Source organism: Falco biarmicus, chromosome 3, assembly GCF_023638135.1.
Source record: "Falco biarmicus isolate bFalBia1 chromosome 3, bFalBia1.pri, whole genome shotgun sequence".
In the NCBI taxonomy this organism is placed as follows: domain Eukaryota; kingdom Metazoa; phylum Chordata; class Aves; order Falconiformes; family Falconidae; genus Falco; species Falco biarmicus.
Window position 1 is genome coordinate 29,280,752 of NC_079290.1, and position 14,432 is coordinate 29,295,183.

The following is a 14,432-nucleotide window of genomic DNA, read 5'->3' on the forward strand; positions in this document are numbered from 1 at the left end:
TGATTAGTGGTGATTATGGGTTATCATGGTAACATTTATTATTTTTTTGCAAAATGCTGCAGCAGACCAGCAATTCATTTGAAGTGGTAGGTACTTTTCTGAACTATTGATGGAAAATATGAGAAAGTCAATTAGGCTGCTACCACCTGGTGGTGTGCTATTTATGTTAAAAACCTCTTAACACTTAACATGGTATCACAGCTTGTGAGAAAAAACACACTAGCATATTCTGTATGTAGCACTAAGAACAATCCTAGATGTAGTCTTTTTTATCTATAAACCATTAAACTTTCACAAGCAAATGAATTTTACAAATTAGCTATACAACACAATGTTTGAAGTCAAAGTATTTTAACACATTAACCTGTTTTCCTGTTATCTTGCCATTTTATCTGAGATTCTTCGCATGGATTTAGTCATACAGTAGTATTGCAGACAGCTACTGCTCAAATAAGGAAAATTAATGTCCTGCCCAAAGTATTGCCAAAACCCATTTTCTTGAAAATCGTTTTTATAAATACAATTTATTAATAAATTACACACTGATATTTACTTTACAAGTTTCAACAGCAGAGCTAAGTTTAAATACTGAATTTCCACGGCATTGAAGTCACTAAAAATAAAATTTGTAGAGCCCATTTTATAATAAAGTACAAAATTGTTTTCAGAACAAAAGTGTTTGCATTTAAAATCTGAATCTGAACAACTATAAATAGTTTAATACCTGGTCACAACATTAAAAACACCTCCTACTGTAATGAGTAACAGGGAAAAAAGAAAAGTGGCTAGCAGAGGCTACCTTTTTGTGGAGTTGGGGTGTTTTGCTTCCCCCCCCCCCCCCCCTTTGTTGTTTTTTATTTGGTTCCATTTAAAACAGAAGGAGCTAACTGTTCAGTTAAATACAACAAGCTTGCCATCAGTATGTAACTTCATATTTTCTATTCACTCAAGGAAGAATGGAAATCGGTTCACAGAATTCTACAAGGTCTAGAAGAAAGCCATTTACTACAGGGCTTGCATAGCCTGCTCTCTCAACCAAACAAGGGTCCGAAATGTTTAATAACAACCATCCTTACAAAGAAATCTATTCATGATAACAGACTTAAGAGTAGAATATGACAGAAGAGACACAGAAGTTTAGGGATATATATGACGCTTGACATTTTGAAATCATTCATTAGAAATGTAAAAGCAGTTGAGTACATTAAGGTACTAATTAATGTAATTAATGCTCACCAATATTTAGGAAACTTGATCTGCTTGCCATAAACAGCAGTACTGAATGAGGGGATAACTGAAACAGGCATGCAGTACAATCCTTTATTGTCCAAAGAAGTCAGTGCTGCTTGAAAACCAAATATCTGAAACAAAGTAAGTTGGTCAAAGGGTATACTATCACTTAATTAGATCGCTTCCAAGTTACTTTTATAATATACACTTTTTTAAATATACTCAATAAATATTAAAAAGTATATTATTTTCAAATAATTCTTTTTCTCCAAAACACAAATGTAACTAGAAAAATCTATCTAAAATAATGTCCCAACAGGAATAAATATAAAAATATTTCCCTCGTTCAAAAATAAGTGTTAACTATGTTCTGATGAATTTAAAAAAAAAGTGCTGAATTATAATTTATCAACTATAATACATTATTCTATGTCCTTTAAATTTGCAGACTACACATTGCCTTTCATAAAAAAAATAAAATCACTTTTTGTAATTATAATAACACTGGCCTAATAAAAAAAGAAAGTGGTGTTTTAGGAAATTATAAGCTTGCCTTCAAAGCTTTTTTCTTAATACGAACATCTAAAGAAAGGTTCATCACAACTATTCTTTATAATTTTTCCCCCGTTCAATGGAAAACAAATGGTTGCAGAGTCAATTTTTTTAACATGCTGTATCACCATTTATGTAACAGGACACTGCAGCCTATATTAGAGCAAGCCAATAAACCTTTTAAGTATCAAAATTCCATGTTTAAGACTCAGAATTCCACATTTTCAAAACATTGATCAAACAGCTGCTAAAAAACTTTTTGAAGAGAAAAAAAATCCCCTCAAACTGAAGAACATACAGATAACTTGCAATATTGCCACCCCAATCACTTCAAACGTGAAAGAAAGTAAACATGTCATCCAGAAAACTCAAAGCTTGCCATGCAACTCTGGGACAGACTTTTTTTTACACAGATAGTAACAATTTTGTGGTTTAAACCTCTATTGAGATAACAGCATGGAAGCAAATGGATAACTGGAAAATTTAGCAAAGCTAACAGTACCAGTAGCAAATATTCACATTTTAGTAGCACCCAAAAGGTTTCAAACAGCCTAAGCCCATCCTAAAAGGTTGGAAGGCCTATTTTAAAACTCCTCTTGAAATTTCACTTTTTCGTTCTACTAAAATCTCAGCAGATGGCAATTGAATAATCTCAAAGTAATTTTTCAGTAGCTTTTTAAAATTCCCCCAACCTCACAATAAGAACTCCTTTCACGTAACGGGTCTTTAACGGAGAACATTCAGAGGTTTTCCTCTTATAATAAAAACAATGAAAATATTTGGCAACAGTTTCCTATCGCACACCCTCACTATCATGGCTTTGCTCTATCAATACCACTAGAAGTGATGCTTTTATCTCATAATATCCTATCAATTTTCTAACTGTAATTCACTGCAACCTACATATTCTATGAGTGTTATCCTAAGAGGGGAAAGGTTTCTTTCCAAATTATTTTAACTCAATCTTGCCACAAAGACCTTGAGGCTTCAGTCTGCGTAGTTTCCTCATGTGAAGTTCTCTGCTCATATTACAGGTCAGAAGCACCAATCCCAAACAGCATCCTGTGAACTCTATTTACTCTGTGTCCTTTTAGATAAGCTGAAAACTTTCTCCCAAGAAACCTGCTAACACTTGGGATTACCTAGGCATATTCACTTTTCCTCAGCACACTGCAGTAAGAAACAGATCTCAAGCCTTCTTTTACCTTCAGATAGCAGTGTGAGTAACAGTAATGAAGCAGGTTGTCAGATGGCTGGCTGAGGTTGCTGACCACATGCACCAGTTGCTCGGCGTACATTGGCATTGAGTACTCCAGGTTAACCTTATCCACCAAAATTCGGATGGAAGGTAAAGGCCGCAGGGGCTGGAAGCTTGCAGCATTTAACAGTCCACTTAAGTTCTAGGAGAGAGGTGGAAAAGACATGCAATTATTACACTACAGATGTATTAGCTACTGTATCTACATATTTTTACCCCCACACACATACAAGCAAATCTACATGTAAAATAAGCTGTCTCCAGATACCATGGTCTTATGGTCATTGTAGTACGAATCCTCAAATGTTTTCAGAATAATTTCTTCAAGGTTAAAGTTCACGTATAAAACTTTTTATCCAGAATTGCCTTGAGCACCCATGTCCAGGTACTGGCAAGCAGGGGTGGCCTCTGTGATGGGAGACTGAGGCTGCCCCATCCCCAACACAGTTGGTTCCAGCCAGTGCTACAGCAGCCTCATCACAGGACACAGCTGAGTCCCTCGGCCAAGCCAGTCACACTTCTATGGAAACAGGCTTAAGAAAGGGCAAAAATGCTACACAGGCTGAAGGACTCAGGTGACAGGGAGTAAGAAACAGCAATACAAACAGCAGGGTCAGAGAAGAAGGTGGGGGAGGTGGGGCTCCAGACACCAGAGCAGAGATTCCCCTGCAGCCCTTGGAGGTGACCACACCTAAGCAGATATTCACGCTGCAGCCCGTGGAGCATCCCACACTGGAGCAGAGGGATATGCCCTGAAGGACACTGCAGCCTTGTGGACAGCCCGCACTGGAGCAGATTTTTCCTCAAGGACGGCAGTCTGTGGAAAGGACTCACACTGGAGCAAGGGAAACGGTGACAAAGAGGGAGTGGCAGAGATCAACTGTCATGGACTGACCGCAACCCCCCATTCTCCATCCCTCTGAGTTGCAGGGTGGGAGGTAGAATAACCAGGGAATGAAGGAGTGAATGAAGTTGAGCCTGGGAAAAAGAGGGGGCGGGGGAAAGGTGTTATTTTGATTCCTGGTTTTGCTGCTCACTATCTATATCAATTAACAATATATTAAATAAATTGTCCTGAAGTCCAGTCTGTTTTGCTCATAATGGTAATTGGTAAGTGATCTCCCCCTCGTTATCATCTTGACCCATCCTACTCCCCCCCCCCCCACCAGCACCACCACCATTATCCTGATGAGGAGGGGGAGTGAAAAAGCAGCTGGGCGAGTATCTGGCAACTGGCCAAGGTCAACCCACTACAAGAATATATCAAGTGAAAATATTTTGTTCTCTAAAATATGTGTTTACATTTTTATCACTCCAAAGCACTATCACCATACTAAACTCATGCTGACCTAACCTTTACACTGTCATATATTATTACATATTCAGTCATACCAGACATCTCGACAGAAGATAATGTCATTAAAAAAAAACCAAAACAAAACAAAACACCCACACCAAAAAAAATCCCCAACACCAAAACCCCAAAAATTTACACATCCAACTATACTTTTAATGGGTATGATGAAAAATAAGTACTCTATCTAGTACAAGACAGACAAGATTCTGGACATACCACAGTGAGTTTGTTGGAGGGCTAGCAAAGTGGTTAGGGGGTTGGAGCACATGAGCTGTCTTCTCTCAGGAAAGACTGAGACAACTGGAGTCATTCAGCCTGCCGAAGGCCAAAGGGAGATCCTACTGCTATCTATCTACAGCTGCCTGCTGGGAGGGTACACAGAAGAGGGAGCCAGACTCTTGGCAAAGGTATACTGTGAGGGGACGCGTGGCAAAGGACACAAGCTGAAATGCAGGCAATTCCAAGCACGCCTATGTGCAAGCTTTTTATGGAATTATCTGTCCTTGGAGGGAATCCAGCACTTCACTGGACAAGTCCCAGAGCAACCTGCTCTACTTGGGCTTGCTTTGAGCAAGATGCTGGACTACTAGAAATCATCTCCAGGCATCTCTTCCAATCCAAATTACACTATGAACCTAAAAAATTATTTAAACTTGTATCAAAATATGACAGTAAGTTGATGTATATAAACTTTCAATCTAAAATTCAAAATTATTATTACTTTAAATAGGCTTGGCTTCACTCAGGAAACAAATTGAAACGTCAAGTAAAAAAACAACACAACCCACAAACAAAAAAACCCACCACACCACCAAAAAGTTCATTTGAATTCAACTTGTTTGCCCCAAATATACAATAAATATGGGGCTATTCTTCCATTATAAAAATACCATCTGCTCATGCCCATAAAGTGAAAAGCACTACAGTCCACTGAGATATTCTGGGATGAAAGGAAATAATGCTTCCCATTAGGCACCTGGCAATGTCCTGTTTTCCAATATTAGAAACTTCTGAATGTATCGTAACACATCAAGAGACAACAGATTTGTCACCAGTTCAGTCACTCCAGGCAGCTTAACTGAAAAGCAGCCTAAATTTAAGAAAACGATACACACACTCCTGAAGTACACTCACTGAATAAATGGCACATACTTGAGATTTTACATATGTTGCAGCCTTGAGACTAGTGATCCAGGTATTATGTATGTTAGTGTATTTCACTTCACCAATGAAAATGGCTATACAAGCACACTGTAACACCATAAATTAAGACATTCATTTTCCACACTCTTGCACATACACATATGATCTCAAATCACATAAACATGCTGTAAATAAGCACATTGTATAAGAAAATACAGCACAAGTTAGATATCTGCTGACTAGGGGAGTGTCATCTATTACACTATCAAGATAATTTAATGTCATTGTGTCACCGCATCTTAAAAAAAAACCTAACCAAATCAAAAAACAATGCATACATACCTTCTCACCCATGATTACAGGCATCAAGTGGTCTAGCAAATTGAATTCTGCCACAGGGATTATAATTGTACATTTAAGAACAGTGAATGTTGTAAGTCGAGTGGGAATGTATTCCTCCAATGATACTACTTCCTCCGAGCTTGGCATAGTTCTGTTTCCATCCATAATATCTAAAATAAATCAAGATTACATATATTTGACTAGAATACATAAACAATCTCCCACAGCTGCTGTTTCAGAAATAGTTAGGGACTAGCAAAAAATTGAAAGTTAGTTTCAAAACAGTTCATATTTTTATTCCACACTGGTTCTACCTAAGGCTAAATGCAATCATAACTACACCTTCCTTACTTTGAAACCTGTACAGTGCACTCTCAGAAACTCATCCTGTTTACCATAGCTAGTTTCCCTGAATTTTTATCCTGTACAACTATTATTTCAAACTAATAAATACATACCAACAGGAATAATTTTGTAGTCTTAGAAAAGAAAGCAAGCTAGAGCTGTCAAGGGAATAAGCACTCCTTAGTCAGCAAGAGGCTTGTAATTGAAACAAATAGCCTCCCAAGTGTCAGAAATTACCTCAGGAGGTATATCCAACACTGATAGGGATTTTATTAATTTTATGTTAATTTTATGTTTATTTTAAATTTTGTCCTTAGGATTCAAAATCCCCTGGCAGATCTGGAGTTTAAGTATTTGGAAGTTGCACATTCAAAGGAACTGAATTTTGTCTGGTTTAATTCTGTATATTTGTATATATACAACAGGAACAAACCTGGATTAGTTCTGCTGTATGGCTCATATTCATGTTCCAGAGCACAAACTATCATTTTCATTATCCGGTGTACCGCACTGCTATCCAATCGAAGATTGAGTGGGCCCACAATAAGGTTTTTTGTAGACATCTCCTGAACATTTCCAAATTCTTCACTCTTTACTGAAGAAAGGTCTTGCTGATTTCCAGAAACTACAACAAGTTTCATAAATGACAACAAATTACACCAAACAATTGGACATCAAAAAAATTTTTTATCAGTTACTTTTGTTTCAAATGCTGTGATCAGGCTTATAAATAAACAGAAAATATACCAATGCAACTTAAACAAATATGCAGTGACTGGTTTAATGTATTTTAACATGTTTTAAAATTCTCTTTATAGCATCTTCCTTCACTGACACAATCTGTCCATACTAACATAAATGGCAAGAAAAGCTGAGCTTGTCAATACTGGGCAGCGGGAGCTGCAGCTGCTGTGGACAGTTGACCTGCAGACATTTTGTCAAAGAGATGTAGGATCTGTCAACTTCTGAGTAGCTGAGGCTTTGTGGTTAAGCAGCCTGGGATGGTATGCTTCACAGCTTCAAGGCAAACCTTACTTTAAAGGCAACTGAAAGAAAGCATGTTTTATTTCTGGTGCCTGAGAAGTTTTACCCTTCAGGGGAACATTCGCTTTTCCCTCCATCCTTTACTATACTCATTCAAACAGTATTTTTAATGGAGGAAGGGGGCTTGGTTGAAAAGGAAGGATAGGGGGTTTCCCTCATGTTTAAATCATACTCTATAGAATGTTCTGGATTGGTTCTAAGCACTGGTGAGGAGAAAGGTCCTTGAATAAACCCAGACTATGCCAAACTTGACACAGAGCTGGCCTAACAATCTATAGACTTCTACGGGCCTATACACTCAGCAGAGGAATTAACTTTGTCCCTAAAAGCCCAACAACAGCTGATGGTAAGAACATCTACAGCCTCTGCTTCCCTTTGTGTTTTGCTTACCTTTTCTGAGAAGAAAAAGTAAAAGCAAATGAAAAAAGGACAGAAAGATATCACTTTATAAAACCTATTCAAATCTTCAAATGGAAGTGAAGTTACAACTCTTTTTAATAAATCCTGAAAAAGATATTAAAAAAAAAAAAAACAAAAACAATAGCATACAGCCTGCTGTCATAGTATGCTTTATTTAATACACAGTTAGCATCCATTTTTATCCTTCCTATTCTACACAGTATTCAGTTTATATGAACACTATAAAGCAGTGTAAAAACCAAAAAATATCCAGGCCAAAAGCCTTTAGAAGTAATAACAGCCTACCCTTTCAAAAAGGTGAAGGAGGGGGAAGACCCATTTGTATATATTTTATGTGTATGAACAATATACTGAAGTGACAGAATTTATACAAAAAACTTTCTAGAATAGTTCCATTTAATTCTAACTAAGTGCAAAGAGAATGCGATAGAAAACCTACTGATTCTACAGAAGTAGATGATGACAGGTTACTTTTGAAACTTCACAGAAGCATAAAGGAAAATAATTTCTCGTCACGGAGTATTCAAGTCTCCATGAACTCTATGTCTAACTCTAACTGGGAAAAAAAAAAAAATCTTAACACGAGAGTGCTGCATAATGAACTTGCCACCAAAATAAATAGGTACACATTTTAAGTACAACAACTTCAAAAGCACGCTGCATTAGGTCTGCAGGTCATGCAAATCAGTGATCGGGGAACTGACAGACCACACAGTGTTTCAGGGAAATTACTGTTTTGTACTGAAATATACCACACAAAATAGAAAATTAAAAATTAAAAATTAGAAGGGAAGGACAGACAGAATTTCAGAATAAGACTACTGTGCATGACTATCTATCTTGTTTTCATTCAAAATACTAGAAGTGATTAATGCACTTCTATAAGTGACAGATGAAACTCTTGAGGTTAATGTTATCCAGGAGGCACTTGTGGTTTAATCAGTAATCCTATGCTTCAGGAAAGGTTAAAGGTGCAAAGAATGTGTCAAACCAAAATTGCCTTGACAGATAAAAATCTTACAATCACAGTAAGTGCCACCTATAACTTAATCTGAGTTAGGTTTTTTAGGGGAAGGTGGTGTGCACTGATTGTAACTAAAATCATAGTTAATGTCAAAACAAGAAACAGTAAAATGTAAACTTATACATAAATGCTTTCATATAAGCACCATGTATTAAAAATGTAGCAAGATTTGTGTAGTTTTCAAAATCTTGAGGTATTTATACCTTCATTTTAAAGAAATAATTTACACCTATTTGTTCATGTTCTGTTTAATAATTACATATTTGACTCACAATACAAAAAAGTAAGCTAGAAAATAACTAGCAGATGTCGTCCCATTTGCTGTTGTGAAGAAAAAAAAAAAATTAAAAGTTCAGGTTTTAAGTTCTTTATTCTACAGCTTTACCAAGCATTTAAATTATTAATGAAAAAATAATCAATCTAGTCATTCTTGTATGTAGACAGGTAGCTGAAATTAGAGGAGTAATAATGAAATTGAACCACACAGCAAGGCTTGATAGGAAGCCAAGCTACATCTTCTGATGTGATTTCCTGGTGACTGATGCAGAAAATAAAAGCCAAGGCCCTGAGAAAACAAAGTGAAAGAAACAGAAGAGAAGCCGGGCAGAGGATAAGGCAGTCAGAAAATACCAGTAACCTGGCTTTGAGGGGGGAAAGTGTTTCCAACTTCAGCGACTTCTGAAAAAGCATTACAGTCAGAAAAAGATATGTCATTATGCTCCTTGTGCATTCAGAGGAACAAGACAAAATACTCCACAAAATCCATTTTTCCTCATGATCAAATTATCTGAGCATATTCAAATTTCTATACTAAAATTCAAAAAGGAGGTAAGGCTTACCCTAGGTCTTCAGCTTTTCTACAAAAAAGCTTTGCACACAATTGAACAGTTAATTCTTGATTAAAACCAGAAGCAGGCTGCAGCAGAAGCTTGAATTAATGTACATTTTCCCAGCTTCACATGACACTCATGGTACAGAGGGAAGCCTCAAAGCCAGGGAAGAGTAAATTACCTAGTGTATCCCTTTTATCAAAGGCAACAGCATCATTTATTTCTTTTCATAAACTTTGCATGATCCATCCTCTAACCAAACTGGAAGCTTTTATTTCTGGCTCCCTTTATACTTAATGTCCAACAAGTCCAGAAAACAAAAACATTAGGAGTTGAGACTTCTCTTACATAAGAGCAAATACATTAAAAAAAAAAAAAAAAAAAAACCAGATGAGTTGGACTAGGTAACAAGGACCAGATAAACATTTAGTCACAAAATAGCAAGAAGTTCCAAACAGATCTCCACTGGAATAGTGTTAATGATGATACACACACAGATGGGGAAGAAAGCATTATTAGGCAATAAAACTGCAGAGCAGCAGCTATGGATGACAATCTTCCCAAGGGTGGGGGAAAATCACATCACAATTCATGATAAGAATATATGTATAAAAATATATACATATTGCTTGCTGATACATTAACTCCTCTGTCCTGGTTTGTAGCACTCAAAATAGATACACTTACTGCACTGAGTCAACTGTATTGTCTCAGGTTTAGAAAAGTATTGATAGGAATCTGAAAAATTAATTAGAATTAGCCAACATGTATGTCTGCATGGTTTAGGCTAATATTTGCTCAAAAAGTTGTTCAGATATGTATATTGAAAGATTAATTATCTGCACTATCACTCATCCTTTCATTTTTCTTCATAGGAGAAAATGAGTGTCCTTTTCATCTTCTGCAAGAGGTATATGATTGACTTCATACCAGGATTTCTCAAAAGTTTTAATTTCTAATTTTTTTCAAAGTCAATAATGACAACTTTAAAAAAAAAAAAGACATAATTTAAGAACTTTACCACTGCTACAAGAAAATTATTTTCAGTTTAGCAACTGACTACAAAAGATACCATTGTTATTACTTATATAGAGAAAAAAAAAAAGGGAAGAACAACAATCAACAGCTAACCTCAAACACATCAATGAAGATGAAACCATTTTAATGATGAATCTGATGGTCAATCTAAGGTAAGTTAGGGGACAGTTGGCTAAGGACCAGTTGGGCATGAAAAGTCTTTGTTTCTATTATTTAACAGGGTAAACAATGAAGAGAGGTACCTTTGCTACTGGTGCTTTCCATTGTGTACAAGTAATCCATGTAGAAAGCCCCAAACCTCTGCATTCCAGCTACCTCTGTGTACATCTCCTACCAACAAAGCAAAGCAAACAAAGAAAACGTTGTATAAGGAAAGAATCTTGAGATTACCAACTGATAGGTTGGTATGAGGGAGATATATTTATGTTTGGATTTGTGCATCAACACACGGAAAGGCTTATCAAAACAAAGGACAGAGGTTATCCCAAAGAATTCACCTTTCCGATAGGTAATGTAACTTCTATTTGAGGCCACACAAAGGCACATCCATAATTCCAGTGGACATGGTGACCAATTCATCAATAACATCTAGTTAATTAGTACCTTTAATGGAGTAAATATTCTTCACTTTACCTCTTGCAGTCAACAGATCTGCCTAATTAAATACACTGAAAAGTGAAGCTCATTCATTCTTGCATTTTTATTTAAGGAAGGAATAGGAAACTTATTAAGACTTCATGCCATCATTGACATTTATACATAATATGATCCATTATTAAACAGCAAGTTTGCTTCCCCTCTTGCCAAAAAATAGGCAAATCATAAAAGCAGCGAAAACAGACCAAGGAAAGAGTAAAGCTTAAAACTACAACATACTACAGAAAACTTTTGAACATCTATAAGTACTTGTGATTTCACTAATCAGTTCCATTTTTTATGGGTTTCTTCAGGGTCACACTTCATCAGTAACTGAAAAGGTGAAAATAGTAAAATTTAAATTTAAAAGAAAAGAGATGTATTCAAAATTGCAAATGGCTTACCTGTACAATAGCACAGAACTCCACCTATGAACACACCTGGAAAGGACCACCTTGGTCATCGTATCCAGTACTTAATAATTGCAGACAATCAGGGAATATCTTTCAGTCATTGATAGTCTCTGTTGTTGTAAACTTTACTGCACAATTTAGAACAACAGAGACTATCAGTGACTGAAAGATTGCCTCTACTAAAGGCAGAATTAGCAAGACTTCCTTTAAGTAGACAAATACAGCACACAGGCAGTAAAATTAACATTCCCCAAGATTTGGTTTCAAAGAGAGCACTTCTTAGTTTGAAGACTACGAACTACTTACTGCTTGGCTTTAAAGAAGTATGTGCTGGTAAAGCTTGACCTTTTGCTAGAATTCTCTCGTATCTGTTTTTCTCTGCAGATGTCCTGTAGTTAATGCTTTTGGAAACTATAGCATTAAAATCAGCTTTTGGAACAGGAGGGGAGGTTTGAGGTTTCTTTTGGATGTGTTTTTATTACTTTTTTTTTAAAAAAACACAAACAGGTTTACTTTTTTTGGCCATCTGCAAAGTAAGATTCGATTAAACACGGCACAGTAATGAAAATCAGCCCTCTAACAGTACACAGATCTAAATATTTGTTAGAAGTTCATTAGAAGGCATTAGAAAAATTTTTTCTAAGAAAAATGTAATTCTCTGACCTTATGATGAGCTGCATCCAATATAAATTCCGCACGTATACTATTATTTTCTGGACTTCTGTAATCAAATAGTGAGTTGGTAAGGTATGTCATCCCTTTTGCGCTCAAATTTTCTCCACAGTTAAAGAAGTAGGCCTCCTTCATGAGGTAGCAGAAAATAGTAATAAGGCAGGGTAGAAAAATACATTAAAGTCAACAGAGTGCTTTCCATTCCATCATAACACACTAATGACACGGTAGCAGCCCTCAAGAACTAACTTAATTATGAATGAAGATAATTAAAATAACTTCATTCAAACAACACTGAAGCTCATGTCCACTCCCTCCCCCATTTCCAAACTCCAAATGGCCTGAGCTAGTGAATATTATATAGCCCATGATACAGAACATACTAGTTTAATTTTAACAGAAAAAAAACCTCAGATCATTGTTACTCTGAATTCTGCCTCATTCTCATAACTACACACGATTTTGTCATTACATACTCCACTTTTCTGACGGACCAATGCCTTTCAGATGTTTTATCTGTCCTTTTCATGATAAACAGTTCCTTCAATGTATGACCTGTCGGCTACCTTATCACTCTTCCTCATTAATCTGGATATTTACATGCCTTCTCCATATGACAGACCCTCTATCCTACTGAAATCAACACAACTTTAACATCAAGAGTTTTTCTTCAAAAAAAGTTATTCATACAAGGTCAACTGTTTTCAGCCATCTATTCTCCATCACATAGAACAAAGCTGGAAGCTTTAGGAAAGGCACAGTCCCAACTATAGCAGTTCAGAAAGGAAACAGGTGAGGTGGTATCAACATCACCACCATTCTCACAAAAGCAGAGATTTTCTTAAAATCATACCCTAGAGGGTGCGGAAAAATCAAGAGCAAAAACCCAGCCGCTCCTTATGTACTAGCTTACAGGCAACTCCTTCACTCACCCACCCACCTCAATCCAAAAATCACTTCTCCCATGATCTTATAACTCACAATCTCATAGCTGTTGCAGACAAGGCTGCCATCCACAGCATATCTCCCTTGTATCTAACAATGCTAGCAGAACATCTTTTACAGTTGGCTCATCCTTGCCTCCCCAGCCTACCTTTCTGGAAAAGCCAATGGCTATCCACAGCAACACACCAGTCATGTAGTACGCATCCCACCACACCTCTATAATCCCAACAATGTCATACTCTACAGCTGTGTAAGGATATCTAATTATTCTTTTTTGTTTTCTGTGCTGCATATATTTGTATACAAACGCTTAAGATTGATGCCAAGCCATGCTGCTCTCACAAGGGAAGTATAAGAACCTGTCCCGTCATACTTATGATAGTCCAGTATATGATCATTTTCCAAAGGAGATATTTGACATTAATATAGTCACTTCATATTTTCTTCCATATTCTTTTCTCCTTAAAATACTTTCTAAGACTTTACAGAACACTAACATGAAGTTAACAGGTCTGTTGTTGGCTGCATGATTTGTTTTAACTTAAACATGGATAATAGTTGCTGTTCTCCAGTACTTTAGGACACTATTCTATCTATAGTCAAAACAAAAATCCTCACTATGGAATTTAGAATTTCATGCACAACTTCATTAAACATTTTAAGAGTAGTTCACATGGATACATGATTTTTGTCTTAAATAATTGAAGCTTTGCTTTTATGTAAAATATAGAAATTAATATTGTTTTACTCTTTCATTTGATACTGCTCTCATCAACCTTACCGAAAAATGAGGTAAAAACCACTAATTCAATTTGAGCCACACTTCTATTATCTTTAGCATACAGTGTTCCCTTTTCTTCCCTTCCACTCTTCAGTGGATTTAAGTACTTTCAAAGGTTTTCAACTGTTTTGATTTGTTATACAAGATCAAAGTATGCAGACATACATAACAATAGCGAGTAGTGGAGCTGTCAAAAAAACTTAATGTTTTGCAGCTTCTAACTCTTAGATATTTGTCTTTCTAACTGTAAGGAATGGACATTGAGTTTTATATTCCAGTGACATACTCAAAAAATTTAAATCACCATAGGAACAGCAGCCTTTCCAATTCTTGCAATCAAATATTTTTAGTAAAGCATACCAGCACTGTTTAATCAGCAAGTCAACTGACATTTCAGTATAC

The 14,432-nt window shown here is 36.3% G+C and overlaps 1 protein-coding gene across 8 annotated transcripts in view; it reads right to left on the minus strand.

Annotated features, from left to right (window-relative positions):
* VPS13B (vacuolar protein sorting 13 homolog B) overlaps window positions 1–14,432 on the minus strand; it is a 477,114-nt gene that overhangs the window by 390,046 nt on the left and 72,636 nt on the right. For 7 of the 8 annotated variants that reach the window (XR_008820995.1, XM_056333224.1, XM_056333225.1 and 4 more), the window contains exons 11-16: window positions 12,296–12,433; window positions 10,826–10,913; window positions 6,661–6,852; window positions 5,883–6,052; window positions 2,988–3,182; window positions 1,237–1,361 (exon numbers count right to left, since the gene is read on the minus strand). Coding sequence is in view for 7 of the 8 variants with exons in the window: in XM_056333224.1 (XP_056189199.1) it covers window positions 1,237–1,361; window positions 2,988–3,182; window positions 5,883–6,052; window positions 6,661–6,852; window positions 10,826–10,913; window positions 12,296–12,433 (908 nt within the window). In the remaining variant the exon portion in view is untranslated. Of the gene's footprint in view, window positions 1–1,236; window positions 1,362–2,987; window positions 3,183–5,882; window positions 6,053–6,660; window positions 6,853–10,825; window positions 10,914–12,295; window positions 12,434–14,432 lie in introns of those variants that run through there. The other variant, XM_056333226.1, reaches the window with a different exon arrangement.